At 36.8% G+C, this 20,871-nt stretch overlaps 1 protein-coding gene across 1 annotated transcript in view; it reads right to left on the bottom strand.

The window, feature by feature from the left end:
* pcloa (piccolo presynaptic cytomatrix protein a) overlaps positions 1 to 20,622 on the bottom strand; it is a 74,188-nt gene extending 53,566 nt beyond the window's left edge. The window contains exons 1-3 of the mRNA XM_038294786.1: positions 20,179 to 20,622; positions 14,688 to 15,789; positions 8,590 to 9,612 (exon numbers count right to left, since the gene is read on the bottom strand). Coding sequence (XP_038150714.1) covers positions 8,590 to 9,612; positions 14,688 to 15,789; positions 20,179 to 20,381 — 2,328 coding nt within the window. The 5' untranslated portion in view covers positions 20,382 to 20,622. The remainder of the gene's footprint in view (positions 1 to 8,589; positions 9,613 to 14,687; positions 15,790 to 20,178) is intronic.
* Positions 20,623 to 20,871: the final 249 nt, after the last annotated feature.

Raw genomic sequence — 20,871 nt, 5'->3', positions numbered from 1 at the left:
GAAACAACAATTGGAGTTATTCGTTGGACATTCACGCATGAGCCTGTATAAAAAGAGGAGCTGACTTTGCATGTAAACTCGCTGCTTCTGCATCAACAGCGATGTTGATGAGTGGAAAAAACCCCCACCTGGTCTCCTTACCAAAGGGAGCATCGCACATTTCAAGGGATTATTGGGGATCTTGGTGTGATATTGTTCAATTTTATTAATTTTATTTTTAAACTCGCTGCTTCTGCGGTAAGCCCCTGCTAAAATCCGTCCCAGACCTGGATATACGGTATAGATATTGCTTATATATTGCCACAGTGTTTAGATATTTTTATAATTCTATTTACCCTTATATGTGTCATCTTGCACGATTGTACCATAAAAAAATCCCTAGTTTGTGAACTCCTTCTCTGACAATGTCAATAAACCTGATTCTGTTCCTGAAAAAACTGCTGTGAAACATTTTGTTTCTATAATTTCTATTTCTATATTTCAGATTAGATTTTAAAACAACACAAAGTGGGAAAAGAGCATGAGAGAAAATGTGTTTATTGTGATGAATACTGAACAGGTTTACATTGAGAGTCGTTGGGATGATTTGCGTGTTGTACGGAGAAATTCGTTGATCTTATCAATGCAGTCCTTCAAGTCACTCTTCCCCATATCAGGAAACTTTCGCTGCAGTGTTGAAACCACAAAGTTGAGCTGTGAGGGGGAGGGGGTCTCTGTAAATGGTGGTGGTTGAATTCTATTGTCAGAGAACAAGAGAGTAAGTTGTCTGCAAAGTACCGCGTCAACTCTGAATAACCTGCTAAAGCCATTTGTCGTTATTTTTTGCACTGATTAGGCGGGGGTCCTGAGGGGTAGGGGGTCTCACAAACATAAGTTGTTCATGAATGCAGGCAGACCATATTTCTGGTTTTCGTCAAACCCCATTTCCATTTCTTTCGTTTTTAAAATTAAATAAAAAAATTAAATGGCAAAAATCCAAACGTGTCTGCTAGTTTAAAGTCCATCTTATTTATTTGAATATTTAACGAAAACATTGCAGATGCTTCACACGCACACAAAATGACAGAAAGATCCGAGCGTTTTAGTTTCTATATATATATAATACCTTTCAAAACCTATGAGTGTTTTTAAAATCTAGTGATTTTTTGAAAGAAAATAAAAGAATAAAAATAGTTAAGCATTTTAAAAGGAATTAAAAAAAAGGAACATAACAGCATTTTTTAAATAAATGATTTATTATGAGAACATATCATTTCACCATTTATTGGGGGTAATTAATTGAATGCTTATTTATTTATTGAACATGTGTATATTTATTTATTTATTTAGATTGGAGTAGATGTGATTAGATGAGCTTTATTGATCTCACAGCGGAGAAATTCACTCGTCACATATTGGCATAGAAGTTACTGGAGGTGCAAACAGGGAGGAAAAAGGTGCATTAAGATGCTTTATAAAAAAAAACAAAAAAAAAAACATTTAAGGCAACTCGGCCACAGTTGGGATTGAACCCTCAAGCTGTTAGTCTACACACCACTCAGCTTAACCACTGCGCTATAAGTTCGCAACACGTGACATACCTCCCAGTCTGCTACTTGACCAGACTGGGAGGGGTGTCACGTATTGCACGGCAAGAAAGTAACACACAAAAACAAAGCTTTCAACGGCACTTATATTTTACAAAACTAGAGAAAATATATTTTCTTACATACCCTTTTGAATAACTTTGGCTTATCTTAATGAGGAATCAACTTTGGATATGATTTTAATTTCAACATCACCAGCCGCAGCACTGTCTCTGTCGCCTTTCTCTGGTTGCGCTACAGTCCGTATCCCCGGCTCCAACTTAATTAATTTTATTTTTCATTAAATAATAGCGATGCAGATAAATAGAAATAACAGTTCTCAGATAAGATCGGAGGTGTATCTACAACTACGCAACCATTTTCATAAAATAAGATTATGCAGTCACTTGACTGCATAATCTTATGTTAAATTAATTCATTAACTTTATTTTAATCAAAAACAAAATAAAATAGCACAGTATCACACCAAGATCCCCAATAAACCTGCTTTTCAGTTGACTGCAGGCCCACAAACGTCACCCTCAGCACGGCAGAGGTCCCAAGCGCCACCTGGTGGTTGTCCGGGTACATTGCAGTTCTTTTTGAAATAAAAAAACTGGCCTCAGGAAATACAACGTGATTCACGTGGGAATCACACAGGAATCACGCAGGAAACCGTCCATTTCCAACCAGTCCCCACTGTACTAGCCATCTGCCCATTACCACATCTTTACCCTGCAATGTGTCTTAATGTAGATTCATTCTGTCAGTTTAGAAAACAAAATTGTCTGAGTTTTCCAAAAGCTGTACAATGTAATTATCAATATTAATATTCCTTTATCTTATTAATATTTAATGAGGGACCAAAAGACGCATATTTTTGATATCTAACATAGAGCTACGTTGGGGATGTTTTTATACTTTAGTCAAATTGATGTATGGTGCATTCACATTTCATCTTCCCTCATTAAGTGTATCAATTAAGCTCAATTTACACAAACCTGTTAGATTTTCAGGTTTTAACGACCATGGAAGTTGAGGCTCTCCTTGTAAAGTTTCCTGAGAAAATCTAAAATGTAGCTGTATATTTCATTGCAGCTGGTAAGATAGTATAAAAAGAACTCAGATTTCTGCTCGTTAGCTAAGCACTGATACTCCCTTCTTATGTAAGTCTCTTCCAACACGCGCTCTCATTACTGAAAGGGCCAACATGACATGCAGCCTGAGCTGGAGGAACATTGTTGCTCAGCAGCATGCATACTTTTACAGAAATCGTCTACATGATAAAAAGGGAGGGAGACCGTAAAGGACGAACAGGATGAGGGAAAAAGATAATCTGACAAAAGAAAAACAAAGAACAAAAAAATAAAATAATAAAATTTTAGTTTCCAGACGAAGAAACAAAAGCACATTATGAACTGACAAGATTAAGAGAAAGTGTAACAAACATGCCAAAAAGAAGAAAAGACAATAGTCTTTGTCCTTCTGGGATGCATTATTTTCACAAGATGCATTATTGGGGATTAGGCAAGAAATCCAATGTCTGGATCAAGACTTAAATGAGAGGGCGAATATTCTGTTGCCCCCAAAATTTCTTTTTGAGAATAGAGACTCCGCCTCTTACAATCACAAACATGTGTTTAATTGGTAATATGCAAAAATTCTTACCTATTTTTTTTTCATAAAAAAAAGAAAGAAATACAACAAGCAAGTCCACATGCTTACAATACAGTCACTTAAATATCACACCTACAGTAGTCGAGCTGTCTCTATTCAGTTGTTCACAGTTTAGGTAATAAAAACCTTTAGCTAAGTACCTCAACTCATTCCTCAAACAAAACGCATTCACAGCCGCACCCTGACATGCGTCAGCGAGCAAACCTTTTCTGGCAGCTGACATGACGACAGCGAGTGACACAGAGGTGACACACACTATGTAGGGGTTAGATGGTTCCACTAAGGTGGCATGTGCGTAATATTCTGCATGTTTTCTCATCTAAAGTGGTCACAATTAGTAGTTTATATTTAAATATTTAATGGATTTAATTATGGAAATAGAAAAGGGAATTTATTTGTTTTACTTACAAATGTAAGCTACTGGCTTGTAAAACAAGATGATGGTAATAAAAAGCCTAATTTATTTCCAATTAGAGTGATAGTTGGGATGCCTGCTATTTTCACAACTACATTTTTTTCCTGCGCATCTCTTCAATTACAGTAGGGGGTTTATCTGCTTATCACCCTGGTAAGCATTCGCAATTTGAAAACCCCTTAAAAAACTTTTTTTTCCCCCCTCTGGTATATTAATGCCAATACAAACTCAACACATTATGAACAAAGGGCCCAAATTTAAATTCCTTCAATCCAAAGAATAGGCTACTGTGTAAAAAGCCTAAATAAAAAAATATTCTGCATAATATTAGTGAGAAAAATGCATGATCAATGTTAATACAAATATAGATTATCTTTATTTGGTCTCCATAGTCACAGATACTGAAGTTTAATGAACTTTTCATGTCCTTGAGATTATCCTTGTAAGTCTAGGACAGAAAAACACTTTTACCCCCTTAAGAAGCAACTCATTGGCCTTTATAGAGCATCTAACGGCCTTATTTGTAGACATTACACCAGGTGTTTCTCTTTGCTTCAGTTGTATAACAGTGAGCAGTGGAGATATTTTTCCTCATGATTCTTACAGTCCTGTATGATAGGAAAACACTGCCGATAGGCTGAAAACCTTTACCTTTACATACCTTGATTCCCTATACTACTCGAGCTAAACAGTCGAGGATTAACATTTTCATATACTAAAGAAACTATATTAAGAACTTAAAATGCTCTTAAAATAATTTTTTATTAATTATTTTTGGGTACCCGTAATTAGTTAGTTATCTTGTTGCAAATGATTCTTAACAATGTTTTTAATTTTTTTTTACCCCCAAAAGAGAAAATAAATTGATTACTTTTGATTTTGTTTTTAAATCTCCAGCATGATACGATTTAACTGCAGTATATAATGAATATATTAAGGCCCCTATAATAAAGGCCAAATTATTATAGGGGCCAAACAAATTCTAAGTACCAGATCTTCTTACAAAGACTTGAAAAACAACACAGTTTTTAAATAGTAAAAAAGAAAAAAGTGATGTATGGGAGTTGTAAGGGTTTTATCTCCAGCTTAACACTACTTCCAGTTATTGAAGATAGCTTTAAGAAATGCAACAGATTACCTAAGTAATAAAACGACCAAATCAGGAAAATCTTGCACCTAGTTACGAAATACAGACATCAGCAGATCATTGTCCATTATTAGTTTTCTCATAAAGATGGGTTAAATTAAATCTGGAATCATGCTGTGCATCAATATTGAGCATGGATCAGCACATATATTGCATGGAATAAACAGAAAGTGGGTGCAGCATGTATGAATACGTCTTGCATGCATTCTGGGCACATTTCCATAATAAATTTAACAAATCTTTAACCATATATCACAATCTGTTGTGTTTGTGCTTCCACCAGACAGAAACTCAAAACACACACACACACACACACACACACACACCCACACACACAGCTAGGTAGGACAAATCACCTAACCAACCCTGACAACAAAGGAAACAGGAAACCAAAAGGACTAGATTTCCAAAAAAAAAGTTTATGCCTATTTTTATACATAAAGGAAATAATCATCTTTAAAAGCATTGAATTTAATTTTGCAATATTTACAGACTTTTATGGAAGAATCATTGTACTAATTTCTAAATTTTTTTTTTCCCCACTGTAAAATAATGATACAAAAGCTTCAAATGGATGTGATGCACAAGTTGGAATATTTCTGCATTTCAAAATCCCAACAGGCAGCCTGAAAATACATATATTTGTAGCTGAAACGTTGGCGTCTTTGTCTACAGTGAAGCCAGTTCATATGGAGGACCAGGAGAGCCAATTACAAAGAAATAAAGTTTCAAAAGTTACATTTAACCATACTATTAGAAATCATTTTTTTACCCTTTAAAGCCTGGACCATGAAATAATTTACAGAAAAAAAATAAAATAAATAAAAAATAGAATTGTCATTGGATTTTTTGACAAATTAAGTAAAAAAAAAAACAACAAAACACATAAATGTTGTATAGGTAAAATTTGCAGCAATTTTGATACATTAGGCATTTCTGTTAGTGTTTTGTAATTGGTCATTTTAGATTTTATTATTAAAGAGGAACTGTATATTGTAATTATTAATCCAGTTTTTAAATGGTTTGTTAAACATGTTTGTTAAACTCGACTACTTGGTTTATTAGGATCTCACTTAATATAAAAAAAGAGGTCTTTTTTTTTTTTAGCCCAAGCTCAGGTTGGCAGCTGTCAGCCAATCAGGCGGTCTTCTCTTCCTCTCCTGGGAAAGGAGCCTGATTCCCGGCTAACTGTTGGGTGAAATTGTAATGCCTAACTCATTCAGAAAATACTAATTAAAGATTTTTATTTGTTATTCAGTAAATCTGGACTGAAATCAAAGCCAAGCTTTAAAATGGGATAACTTTACTTAACTCTAATAAATGTATATTAGGAGATGAACAACTAGGTTATCTTCAAAGTTCCACAGGGATTTAAACAAAACAAAAATCGGAGCAATTCTGGATCCAGTCAAATCTATAAAAGTACTAAAGTAAAAGTATAATGCAGATTAGGATTAATACAAGTAATAGTGATCCTGCCATTTATAAAGACGAATTATATTGTTGTGCTATATGCAAATCCATTAAAGCTCAGTTGTCACGCATTCTGTTAGATTTCATTTTACTATTTTTCGTATTTCCAAATTATTTTTGCCATCTATAATTAGGTGTAGTATATTATTCTTGAGGTATTTTTCTTACCAGTGTTAGTATTTTAAAACCATTGTCACCAGTGGGCCTTCTGATGCCCAATTATGCTTAAGTATATGTGCTGTCTTTTACAAACCATAAATGTTTATAAATTGAAGTCTTTTTTCTCTCTCTTTCTTTGTTTTGATGTTTGTTTCATTAATTCTGTCAGGATTGAAAAAAGAAGCAGCTATTTTGCTTATGTGAACATGGTTGCTCTTTGAGAGAGGTGAGGATTCAATTAGTTTTAATTTTTCTCATTAATTTTTCGGCAATTCTTCACAACTTTACTGGTATGCATAGTATCAACGTTTTAGGAACCATTATTGAGTTGTTGGTTATGATAATATATTTCATTTAAAGGCACAGGCAGGGCAATCAGTGAAGATACACAGTCTTGAATAGATACATTTCTAACCTTGATTTAAACAGAGGTAAAGTATCAGTATTATAAAATTCCAGAGTCTGGAAGCAGAGCAGGAGAAAATTCTGCTCCCTTTGGTGATGAGGGGAGAAGATTATGGATGACTTTGAATGTGAACAGGAGGATTTTGAACTGAATTCTGAAGTTGACAGGCAATCAGTAAAGCTTCTGTAAGTCTTGGGTGATGTGTTGAAATGATTACACCGCTGAATTCAGGACTAAATGGAAGGAAAAGGAGGGATTTCTGGAAAAACCAAAAAGAAGTGTTTGCAGTAATCCATGTGGGAGATGACAAGGCTTGGTAAAAGAACAGAAGATTGGTTCTTACGAATATTTTAGGAGAAAATGCAGCATCCACTGTTTTTCTCCCATTTCTAATCTTTTTTCAGGTATGAACGAACTTTACAAATGCTTCAGACTTAATGAAGGAGTCTTGAGCAGTCATTCAGCTGTTATCCAAACTTACTTTTTCAATAAAATGACCACGTTTTTTGTCATTTAATTAGAAGCATTTGTCTATTCTAGTAGTCTGCATCCTTAGGTATATTTTAACTCTGCAATTATAACTTATATTTTTGTTCACTGATGCCAGAACTATCAGTCACTACACTTGGCACCTGGCAGGCTGGTATGCCGTGGGACACTGGTTTAATTTGGATAAAAAGAAAAAAATGGAATTTACAATATGTCTTTATAATTTCATTTAAAAATCATATTTTCAAAACAATTTTTAAAATGAATTTCTTAATGTATGATTTAAATATTGGACTTTAATGACTGTATTTCATTCTGGTGCTCCATATATTTACATCACAACATTGTAAGATGATTCTGCATAAGAAATAAGCTCTTACTCCAAAATTGGAAATGAACAAGCCAGTGTTCTCTGGAGAAAGTTTATTTTTCCAGAGGTGAAAAAAAAAGAAAAAAAGATTTGACAAGAATGGCAAGAAAAAAATATTTGAAGAAGCCAAGGTAAGGCTTTTAAGCTTAAGAACATTGTACCAATTACACCACCTGAATACTGCTTCACTGACAGTGATATAGCTGCACAGTAAAAAGGAAAACGTCAATATTCTTTAGCTTCACTTCATATCAACACATTTGTGCTTGAAACGTGCTGCTTCACACAGTACAATGACCTAGAAATAAATTCAATCAGTTTGCTGAATGCAAAAGTCAGAAAGTATTCAGCTTTTGGTAATTTATATAAAAAGCATATAGCTTTTCTGAAACAAAGAAAACAATCTTGAATATTGTTAGGGATTTTTGGATATATAAATACCTCTATGAGCTAATCTGAAGTAATTTGACTAAGAAATACAGTTAATTCAGCTCTTATTTTGAAAATATAGAAGCTGTTAGTTGTACAATCAGTCTACTTTTTATATTAAGTCATTAAAAGACATTTAGCTGATAATGTATGGAGGCAAAATGGAGATACATTGTATTGAAGATACAGCTTTACAGAAGCATTCTAATGTCAATTTTATGAAGTAAATGAATGTACTTACTCAGGTAATCATAGACTATCAGGATAAAGTTTTGCAAGATATTCATGAAGAAAATTAAGCTTGAAAAGTCCTTATTATCTCCCCATTGGCTAATTTTATTGAAACATGAGGGACTGATTTACGCAACATTTGAAAAAATTAAGAAGTATGTAGCATGTTCATAGAGCAAATGGTGTGGTTAGGGATGAAAATAAATGAGTAATAAATAGCATTCCTACCTCTCCTAAATGAGGATTAGGATTGAACCCGCATAGATTGCACACTTTCTTCTTGCACTCAGTGCACAGACTGTAGTTGGGGGCGTCAGATGATCCAACATTCAGCTCCAGCTTACAGAGAGGGCAGCTTTCCTTGGCAACTGAGGTTTGAGCCTGAGCAGATTCAGCTGCAGAAGGTTTCTCTTCCTGCTCCACAGAGGTGTGTCTGGATGGCTTTTTGGACCTGGCAGGAGGGGTGTCAGGGGCAGAGCCAGAATCTGGAGGAGAACCAGGGGCAGAGAAGGGAGAGTCCGGAGGTGAACCAGGATCAGAATCTGGAGGAGAACCTGGTCCCGAATCTGGTGACCCAGGTGGAGACTCTGGTGCTTTGGTTTCCTCTCCAGAGACAAGAGTGCTTGCTGAGCTTAGAAGCGATGAGCCAAAACTGAACATTTGAGATGCAGTAGCAGGAGGTTTAGTCGACTCCGTCAGGCCCCCTAACCCCCCGAACAGCTTTCCAGCCACAGATTCATCTTGTTTTGGTGCAGCCTTTGTAGGAGGCTTCGATGACTCCATCAATCCGCCAAACCCACTGAACAGTTTCCCTGTAACAGACTCTGCAGCTTGTGCAGCAGATGCAGGGGGTTTAGCTGAATCTGTGAACCCTCCTAAACTGATACCTCCCAGACCCCCAAAGAAGCTTGATTCCTGTTTAGCTTTAGCAGGAGACTGCTGAGGACTGGACTTCTGCTGAATGGGGCGTCCTGTCTTGGGGTCAATTTTGGGTGATCCTGATAATGAAGAGCCTGGAGAAAGGGGTCCTGGAGATGAAGGACCTGGGGATTTCTGCCTTGGTGTTGTTGGTGGTGTTAACCCTTGGTCAGAGGTGCTCTGCTGCTTTATCAGCAGCTTCCCAGGCTTGCCAGGTGCCTGTCTCTGAGGCGAGGGGGGGCCAGAGCCTTGCATAGGCTTCGACATGCCAGGGGGATCCATTCCTACCATTGCTCGCTGCATTTGACAATTCAGACAAAGCCACTCTTTGCCCTGTAAAAAAAAGAAAAAAAAAATTAAAATTGGGTTAATTATAAAACAAAACCACATGTATGACATCAGCTTCCTAAAGTTATTAGTATGTTTACAGAAAGAAGGGCAGAAAATTCAAGACAATCAGGAATTGGCAGAGAGTCAAGAATAAAAACCTGGGATGGCCATAATTTTTTTACTCATTTCAGAAAATAAAACACATTACTTAATTCTTGTATTTTGGCTTACAGATGATTAATAGCCAAAATGTCCAAGAAACATTTAGTATATTGGGTAAAAAGTTAAATATTAGAAACTAATGGTGTCACAACTTAAACAGCCCATTAACTCAAAACATCTGCAAAGAATCCCTCGGCCTCTAAGTGGTCTCTCTGCATAGGTAAGCAGACAAAAAAAAATAAAAAATACTAAGATTACTAGCTGTTTGCTCACACAGAGCTGACTCTGAGTATACTTATACAAAGTTGACAGGAAGGAAAAAGCGTGACAAGAAAAGGTGCCCCAGTTACATGGATAACTGCAGTCTTTAATATATAATTATAAGGCAAGATCCAGACAGAAGCTCGAGTCAGCACAAGATAAGCTACACACAGAGAAAACAAACATGCAGCCTGCAAATAGTTTGCTGTATTCCTTGTGTCAAAGCAGTCCTAAATCAGATAAAGGAAGAATAAAGGCAAATAATTAAAAACAAATTGATTGTTGTGCGGTGATCCAAAGTCAGCTTTTCAGATAAGCTGGTGTTGGTTCATGGTGTTTTACTACAATCAAAATGGCTATTGTAGCAACTTTAATTGTTTGAAACGAATGAAAAAAAATATTAACTAAAACCACATCACTGATTTTGATCTGGATTGTAGGTGATCAACTGCGATGGACTGGCAACCTGTCCAGGGTGTATCCCGCCTCTCGCCCATTGACAGCTGGAGATAGGCAACCTCGCAACCCCAGCAGGGATAAGTGTGACAAAAAATGGATGGATGTACGGATGTAGGTAAATCCAATAAAGCTAATTGGTGCATAATTCTAAAGTGGAATATGTATTTTTTATTTATTTATTATTCTATGCATACAAATCTGAAAATGTGATGTGATACACGATACCCACCATTTAACACCCAAAGCAACAAATATCCATCATAAACAACTGTTGGACAGAGTCATTTGTTTGTAATTCAAACCCATTTTAAATTCAGCTATTCTGTTGAATCTTCTTAGGTTTATTAGAAAAGAGTAGTGAACAAGCAGCCTTATGATAACCAAGGAACAAGGCAGATATGTCAGAGCGAGGCCTATGAAGACTTATAAAGCAGGATTGCATTAGAAAATATCACAAACTTTGCATATTTTACAGAAGATTTTTATTTATTTAATATTTATTACTAACAAATTGAATGAATCTATTTTTTTCCTCACTTAGGTTTTATAATAAAAGTGACAAATAGTATAATAATTCCCTCTGTCCTTAATATTTAAGGGAAACACAATTCAAGCTGCGAAAAATGCTGTAAAAAAATAACATGTTTCAAAACAAACAATGAAAATATAACAGTTTGCAACAAGTGATATGGCATAGTCAGCTAGTTTATCAGTGACGTCTAAGTTGAAATCTAAGAAGAAAATGTTCTGAACTGATTTCACTCTAAGTTATGGAAGCCCAAGATCAGCTAAAAAAGGTTGAGTTTTTTCCAAAAAAATGTATTAGTCATAAACAACAATTTGATTGACTGATAAAAATTGGTTAATTACCAAATCCTAAAAGATACGAAATCCAAAGACCATTACAGTGAGATGGTTTAGAGAGAGTCAAGGCCTCAATATCAACCAGCAAATTAATTAAATTCATAAATCACATTAAGGTAGAGTGAGGACTAATTCAAAAGTTAGCATCATTATATTGGCTCGTCTGTCCGGCATTATATACAAAACTTTACTGCAATTTCTGACTCAGCAATTTCCATGGAGTGAAATTCTAAACAACTAAAGGATTTTAAAGGATGAAATCCTCTTATATTGAAGGGTGATTTGAAAATTACTCATGCTTTCATATCTATCCCCTAGACAATTTTAACAAACTTTCTAACAATTTCATAACAAGGGGGGCTTGGCTATTTTGGAAAAAACTTTTCAAGTCTTTTTACTCCACAAACTGCTTCCAAAACAGTCCAGATAATTAGTTTTAATCTCTCTTTAATAGCTACTAGCGAACTTTGAATCTATTTTGAGCTGTTTGTATAAGCTTTTATAGCCGTGCTTAGGCAAACCTTTATACAACATCTGACCTGCTACACTTTTGCACTAGGTTACATAGTAGGAATGCCCTTCTTCATACCCTGCTTAAACTCCTACAGGGTTTGGAAATAAGCTGAAAACCTCTAAATTCCCACATTGAGGTTTGGGTTTTATAACTATTACCTTTTTTATTGATTTATTGAATATTAAAGCTTTTCATCCATTTTATCTACCCTTTAAATTTTTTTGTCTTAACTGTGTGAACGACTTTGAAACATTAAAAAGGGGCTTTATAAATGCAATTCACTTATGGGAGCAGTGTTTGAAACCATGTTGGATAATATTTTTAAAATTATTACTACTATTATTACAATTTCTTTAAAAAAGAAGGAAAATTACTTAGAGCTAATAAGTCCATTTTTTTTTATTGTTTATGATTTAACCATAACAAACACACACTCCAAAAAAAAGAAAAAACACAAAAACAAAGAGTGGCAAAGACTTTTGTTTGTAGGGTTTGACCATCTCCTTGGTTTCTACAACAGACCAGCTGTTAACAATTGAAACCCTATCTAGAAAGGCAAGGCAAGGCAAGGCAAATTTATTTGTATAGCACAATTCAGTACAAAGACAATGCAAAGTCATTTAGAAAAGACCTCTTCCATGTCTGTTAGCAGTCATATTTATATTGCCCATTAGTGCGTTGCTGTGTTTATCATCCCTTAATATAAACAAACTCTAACAATACTACAATGTTGATCTACACAAGGTAAAAGTAATTAATTCTGATGTGTCTAATCTTGACCCACCTACATTTATACAGCCATGGAAAAGAAACAAACTATTTGCATATCTCGTTTTCTTTACTTTCTGCCATGGACGTTACTTTCATGTCCAGCGTAACTTAAGGTCAACTTAGAAAAAAAAAAACATAATAAAAAAGAAAAAATGCTCATAAGAGTTTCATCACATTGAGCTTCTGTTACATCCCCAAGTTGGATGTCTTTGTTTTTGCATCCAATTAACACTTTGCTCTGTTTTAGGCTCCACCTTTAAGACTGGCTGCTGCTTCCTGAGTCTGTCCAATCAAGATCACCTGAAGACTATTTAAGGCCTGTGAAGCAGTACTTCAGGGCCTCTGAGCCATTTGTCTGCCATACACCTCTGTGATCCTTGTAGAAGCTGATGGGCTGTTAAGTAGACCTGTTTGGATGTTTTTGTAGGGGAGAGCTGCCTATTTGTTTAACCCCAGTTTTATCCTGTTTATGTGGTGGTTAGGTAAGTTATTTTGTAGGTTTGTATATTTTGGTTTCATATTGAGTTAGGTAAGTCCACTTTTCTTTTTTCTTTAGGGTTGTTTTGTTTGTTATTTTGGCCTTGGCTCTCGCTGAAGCTTTTACCATAATTTATTCACAAGAAAAGGCAGAATAAAACCTTTAAATGCCCTTTTGACCTCTTCATTCACTGTCTACATTTATGCTGGTCCCTTACACCCCCTAGACTCAGCCAGGGGACGTAACAGCTACAAAAAACATTTTTTTTTAGGCATTCAATGATAGTTTTTGCTTTTTCTTCCTATTGTAGTCACGTGATACACACAAAATTAAAAATTTAACTTTATAACTAATTTGATTTTTAAAAAACAAAAGCAGGTCTAAGAGAAAAAAGAAAAAAAATATATATATACATATATATATATATATATAGAGAGAGAGAGAGAGATCAATAGAAAAAGAGAGAGAGAGAGAGAGAGAGATCCATCTCTTAAGTTTTGTTGAGTGAAATTCACCAATTGCTGGCACATTTCCTTCCTGTGGCCATGATATGAGTCACCTTGGTCAGTATTCCCTAAGTCCATATGGTCTCTCTGTTTCTCAGATCATGCATGTTGCTCTTATTAGCAACATGCCCAATGCCACAGTTAGGAAAGCCCAATATGTTGGGAACAGGCTAGCCTTGAATTCTATTGTGGTATGAAAATAAGCATCAATCAGTGTGTTATTTAAATTATCTATTTCTAATGTTTTATATCTAACATTTATTAGATATGCACCAGTCAGGCCTTTCAAAATCGACAATTTATTTTTTATCCTTTTATAACAACAACCTAAAAAAAGAATATATGAGACTGGATACAAAACTGAAGTTTTAAATTTCAATTAAAACACAAAGTATAGATATAAAAAGCATGCCCAGCATAAAGTAGGGCATGTATATCTTTATTTCTTTTAGAAAATTACAAAAAAATGTTATACAAACACACATTTTATGGCCTAATTATAATAAACATTGTGATGAAAATTTTATTTGTCAATGTTTAAACATCGATCAGAACAAGTAAAAAAATAAATAAATATATATATATATATATATCTGATTTTGATCTCCTGACATTCTTTTTGTTTTTTTCACTTTTTAACCGTTACCTTTACAATTCGGTTAGACTATACAGTATAATTTATGATGATTATGATAATGCTTGCATCGAAAGGTTGAATTTTGTTCCTTTTATTTGAGTTCTATTTTTGCTGTCTGGCAAAATGACAACAGTACACAACTGAAGATTTAAATAGTCTAGTTTTTCCAGGGAAGCAGCAGAGTAAATTCCATTTCTGCAAGCACAGCATTGTCAGCTCCAGTGTGTAATTCAGAATGAATTATTGTATTGATATTATATGAAGCCAGTTAAGCACAGGAAAACTACTATAAGTGTAACAAAACTAACTTCAGCTCTTTTTTTTTTAAACAACAATTTAAAAAAGTATATTTTTAAGAAACAGGTAAAACAAAACATAACAAAAAAAAGACAACAGCAAATGAAAGGAAGGCAGTCAGCGTCTTACCCCTGAGTCTGGCGGGCTGAAGCCACACAGGCTGCAGACCTGGTTCTTGCACTCAGTGCAGGTATTGTAATTGGGTGGCTCCTTAGATCCAGTGTTGAGCTGGGTCGTTTTACACAGCAGGCAGAGTCCACTTGCAGGCTTTCCAGCTATCTGTTGACTGGGGGGCCCAGTATCCTTGGCTGGCATGGGGCCTTGCTGTCCTTGCGGTTTTGACACAGGCTTTCCAGGTCCTTGTTGTGGTGGACCACCTCTGGTCTGGCCAGGTCCACTATGATCTGGTCTGGGTACCTGTTGCGTCTGACCTGCAGGTCTTGGTCCTTGGCCAGGAGGACCTTGACTGGATTTTGGACCCTGATTAGGTGGTCCTTGCCCTGAAGAAATTGCCTTGGGTCCTTGATTAGGTGTCCCTTGTCCAGGTCCTTGACTAGGGAGGCCCTGACCTGGCTTTGGCCCCTGCCCAGGAGGACCCTGGCCTGGCTTTGGCCCCTGCCCAGGAGGACCCTGGCCTGGCTTTGGCCCCTGCCCAGGAGGGCCTTGGCCTGGCTTTGGCCCCTGCCCAGGAGGACCCTGGCCTAGCTTTGGCCCCTGCCCAGGAGGACCCTGGCCTGGCTTTGGCCCCTGCCCAGGAGGGCCTTGGCCTGGCTTTGGCCCCTGCCCAGGAGGGACTTGACCTGGCTGTTTTGGGGGTACACCCTGCTGTGGTGCCTTTGGTCCTGGGCCCTGCTGGGGGCCCTTCCCTGCTGGCTTCCCTCCCTGCTTGTTCTCTGCTTTGGCCGATGCTTCACCCTCCTCCTCATCCCCAAACAGTCCAAACTTGGGAATGTTGACAGAGTCCCCCATGGACGAGATGGAGGACGTCATAGCACTGAGGGGATTTGCCCCACTGAGGAAGCTGGAGCCAAACATGCCGGATGATTTTGTCTCTTGGCCTTTTGGCTCCTGCCGGAATCTGGATTCAAAGAGGCTCAGTGAAGAAGGGCTGCGGCCCGGTTTGGGTTTGCCAGGAGGACCCTGGTTGAAGGCATCTACAGTTCGACTTTTACTTAAACCTGATGGGCCCCTTAAGGCTCCTACGTGTTGCTGAGCATCAGATTCTGAAGGTCTGAAAAAGGAAAAAAAAGAGTCTCAGTAAGTGTCTTAAAAAAAAAGCAAAAAACAGGACAAACATAAAACAACAAAATTAACATACAACACGAACTGTAAGTAAAACAGGTCTATGGGTAATTCTGATCCATATGCATGTAACTACAGCACAAAATTGAACTTATCGCTTTCTAACTTTTAAACGTTTTTAAAGGAAACAAGAATGTTCAAGTCATGGCAGTTTGTGCTGGATGATGACATTAAGTCACATCTCAAAAATTAGGCCAATGATTAAAATAACCACACCTAACATATCTTGTATTTCATTTAAACAGAGTGAGATCCAGGTAAGATATGATTAGTGTATTTAGTATTTTGAAGAAGCAAACCATTAAACCTTAGTAATTTTGATCTGCAGAACCAGACCAATTTTTACAGATATTTACATTTGGAGGTTTCCTCAACCTTGCAAAACCGCTTTCAGTAGAAATAAAGGCTGATCTGTAGGAAAACAAAACCTATATCCACTTCTGTACCAATATTGTACTTGCAAAGAGAATGGTGGTTTTTCCAACTTAGAAATGATGGGTAGCGAGTAAAGGTTGGCCTATACTAAAGCCCAGGATACAGACTAAAAGACAGATTGATCTACAGCAGGACCCAAACAGAACTCTAAAAAGTGAACCTGTTCCTCCGGTTAAATTTGCATGTTTTCTAAGCCAAAACAAGGCTTTGTTGGGCTACTCTATGAAGCTTGGAACACAACGCTATTTCAGACATTTTGATTTGAAAAAGCTTTTTGGATTGGAAGCAAAACGTCTTCAAACTTGGAAAACAAAGTTCAGGTTTTTTTTTCTTTTTACAGTTTTGGGTTGACTATGACCTGGATGACTTAGAATATTCACCAGCATTCTGAGATGGACAGACCTGGTGTTCAAACCACTGGTAGGGTGAATGCCTAAATCCAACACCACTGTTGTCCCACAAGTTCAATAACAACAACCAACATAACACATGAAAAATCTACCAATAGCGATTACAACTACAGCGACCTAGCCTGGTCAGCCAGATTGATACATTTACACGGCTGATAGAGCTGGATTTCAAAGACTGGACCAACGGGGTCAGCTTCATTAGCTAAGAACCAACCAGATAACTATGGAGATGAAGCAAAAATGGCAAACAATGCTCTCCTTGTGATTTTGACATTTCTTCTCATAAGTATGTGGGGGCCTTAACGTCTATGCAAGGATGTCATGCTATGTAAGGCTGGCTGAGCCTTAAACCTCAGCTGTGCTATTGACAGTATGAAATGGTATTGGCTTTGGGGTCAATGCTTCAAATATGGGTCTCAGATTTGGCAATTAAGAGAGCCACTACAGGGAGGAGGGAGGATGATAACAATATGACAATGACTATCGCCTTATGATGACAATAAAGATTATTGATAGTTGTATTAATCTCAATCAGCACTTTTCAATTCATTACCTTAAAAGAGGATGGTGCAACTATGACCAAAAGAGACGTAGACATCCACCTAGACTGACAGACTGAGCAAGGTGAGACTTATTCAGGGAAACACCAAAAAGGCCTTTGATATCTCTGGAGAAGCTACAGGGATGTACTACCTATAAGAGATAATTTGACAGGACAGTCTTACAAAATATTGAATTTCATCTGTAAAAGCACACCCTAAGTTGTGCTTCCAGTTTGCTATAAGACACACAGGAGACACAGAAAACGTGTCCAAAAAAGTGCTGCAAGCAGATCCTTGAGAGAGAACAAAATTTTGGCCCAGAAACTAACATTGTAAATCACTTCTAACACACTGTCTGTGCCTTAAAACATGGTGATGGCCATCATACTGAGGGCTTGATTTTTCATCAGCAGAGACAATGAAACTATTCAGTATCAATGAAATGATGAGGGGAGCTAACTACAGGGTATTCCTTTTGAAAAGTCCATTTAAGCTGCAAATAACTTAAATCACATGTTCACCTTCCAGGAGAACACACCCAATAATCACACAGCAGGCTACAGTGGTATAGTTTTGACCTAAAACTTACTGAAAATCTTTGATGAGACATGAGATTTGATTTTCACAGAATCTTTCAAGCCAATTACATTGAGGTTGTGCTACTTTACAAAAAAGAATCAGCAAGACCTTTAATCTCCAGAGATTAGAAGTTGTTAGAGATTTATCCAAAAATTGTGGCTCTAATAGCAAAATAGGAGCCTACACAGTACTATCCATGGAGGCTGAATATACATGCACATTTCAGGTATGTACATTTTTTCCTTCACATCATAATAAAAATAACAATTTGATGCAACAGGAATGCATTTAATTTTTTTTTTTTTTTTTTTTTTTTACATACTCTAATAATCCCAGAGGGAAATTACTTCTCTGCATTTAACCCACCAATTTAAGTGGTATAATATAGCTATAGGCAAAGTTAATGCATTCATTTACCTTCACATTTTGAGTAATATATTTGTACACTACATTGCCCTAAATATTACCTAGTTTTAATTATAATACAACGATCCAGCCATAACAGTATTTTTTAAAGGCTACATCAACACATCATTGAAAACATAAAGCAAAAAAAATTATAGATCCTAGCCTTGAGGTTTAAGCTGACAAAAAAAAGGATACTGACGAATGACAGTGTAAAATGTTGACCAAAGCAAGAAACAGCCAGCGATACCTTGCATGTCAAGTCAGAATGAGAGGGTACAGTATGTACACACAATCTGCACAAAGAATAAAGCAAATGCCAACTGGATGCTTAGAGAAATGCATCATTGCATTAATGGACTGACTGGCTGCCCTTGATTAAAGCATGATGGTGCATGTCTAGAACATGCACACACATTTGTTTCTGTTATAGTAAAGGTCCCTGGATGTAATCAAATAAAAATCTCAGGCAGTAAAGTTAAATGTTGCAATGAATAGTATCCAATTATTTTCAGTGTGGGCATGAGTGCTATCTTACTGTAAATGTCAGCAGCCAATCAGTAAGTGCTACTCTTAATCTTCCTTCTGTGATTAGTTTCTGATTGCAATATACTTTTAATATTTAGTGTATAGTTTATGGTAAAATGTTTCTTTTATAAGAATGTTTCTTTCTTGCTACCAACATAAATTAAAATAAACACTGTTTGAAAACCTCTAAAAATCTTGGTCAGTGTTAGTAGTTATATGTACAAATCAATTGACTAATGCATAATTTGATGTCACCAGATTAATGAGCTCATTGGAGCTCATTTTTGGGAATGTTAATCATTTCCTTAAATGCAGGGTTTAACTGAAAGGATTGGCACGGTGCATTAAGTGGACATCAAGTTGCAGTCTCAGCCACTATTACCTAAAGTAAAAGCCCTTTTTTTCATGGATGCCTATCAATGTAGCATTATGGGTGTTCAAAACCTCACTTTAGGACAGAGTTTGCAGAAGACAGAATTAATAAAATCTAAAATGATAGTAAAAAATAATCTGAAAGGAGTCATGCACATGCTATTTACAAGCGCCCACGTTCGCTGTGGTGGGCTTGCTTTGGGCTTCATAATATTTTGGGTCGGCTCTGACGACAAACGTTGCCAATTTGCAAATAACGCCGCAGTGAATGTTTTCAGCACCATGGACAGCGTCAAGACCGCAGGAGCTCGAGCGCAGCTTTTAATACGCAAAACGCGGAGGGGGAAGGACAATATGAGAGAACATTAACGCCTCTGTTCTATTTATAGTCATAATAATATCGATGCCCCCACTCCCCCATCTCTAGCTCGGTTATAAATAACAATTTTCCCCCAGTTGGAGCCAATTAGCACGAAGGCGCATCACTTATCCGACACCTAAGGAGATCTTCTAACTGCATGACTGCATAATGAAAACAAATATAATTTCTCCATTTCTCCATTTATATTTTAACTATTAAATAATGTGATGGTTTGGGGTTAAGATGATGTAGAAAACAGTAGAAGGAAAAGAAGATTTTTAAAAGAGCAATGGGCACGACCGAATTCCTTACCCAGCAGGCATTTCGACCATTTCTCATACTGGAGGTGTGTCTCTCTGATTTCATACAGAATTGCCGATCAAATCGGAGGTGGTGTTTTAATTTACAGAACAATAAATAAAACGCGTTTAAACCTTCAATTTTGCATATCTAAAGCCAATTTTGGTATTTAACAGTAAAAACGCATTCTAATAGAATCCCGTTGATTATTCAACATAATGAACTCCTGGAATAAATTAGGGTTTCTTGTGTGTAGGATTTAAATTTGGACTCCGCACTTCCTCATCCCATATATTCTAATAACCGCATATTCACTCCCACCTTCCATTCATAAACGCTTGTTTAATATGTGAGGTGAATAAAAAGATGTCGTTTAAAACCCCTGCCTTCGTGCAGCTGCTGGAGCTCCAGGTTGCCTGCCCTGCGCCCTTGACATCGCCGCCGCCAGCTGCCTCTTCTCATCCTCGCTCAGGTTGACCGGAGAACCGTCGGAGACCCGGACGAAGCCGCCCTTCCCGTCAGGTGCCAGCCCTTCAGGTAGACCAGATAGCGGCCCTTCGCCTCCTTCCAGGCTCGCTTCGTTCCCCATGATCGACCCCTCCCGCTCCCCCCCAGTTCTCAGATCAACCCAAGACCCGTTTTTAGATACTATTTATCTCCAAAAATGACAATCATTTGGAGTATCAAAGCATGACGGATTATTTAGATGTCTTCTGTTATTTCCTTGTCCCGTGGAAGGGCTCCATTTCCATTTCCCATTTTTCTGTGCATCGCATATCTTCAGCTTCCATCCCCAGTTGCCACAGTTTTCGGTGAAGGGTCTTCGTTTTACTAGCGCTCACAACTACTGAACCAGATTTCCGGTCCAATGTTACAAAATAAATTTCTAATGATTGTACTTACCTATGTGTTTTTGTTAAAATAAGCTATTACTTTTCCTAAATGCATATAATCCAAGAACCATGTAAATATTTAATTTTGTTTTAAAAAAACTAAAATAGATCATTTAAATTTTATTATTTCATGCTGTATCATGTAACATTTATCCAATATGTAAAAATATTTTATTTAGATATGAG

The sequence above is a fragment of the Cyprinodon tularosa genome, unplaced genomic scaffold (assembly GCF_016077235.1).
Source record: "Cyprinodon tularosa strain WSP-4 unplaced genomic scaffold, ASM1607723v1 ctg345, whole genome shotgun sequence".
Lineage (NCBI taxonomy): Eukaryota > Metazoa > Chordata > Actinopteri > Cyprinodontiformes > Cyprinodontidae > Cyprinodon > Cyprinodon tularosa.
This window is presented reverse-complemented; position numbering and strand designations above follow the sequence as displayed.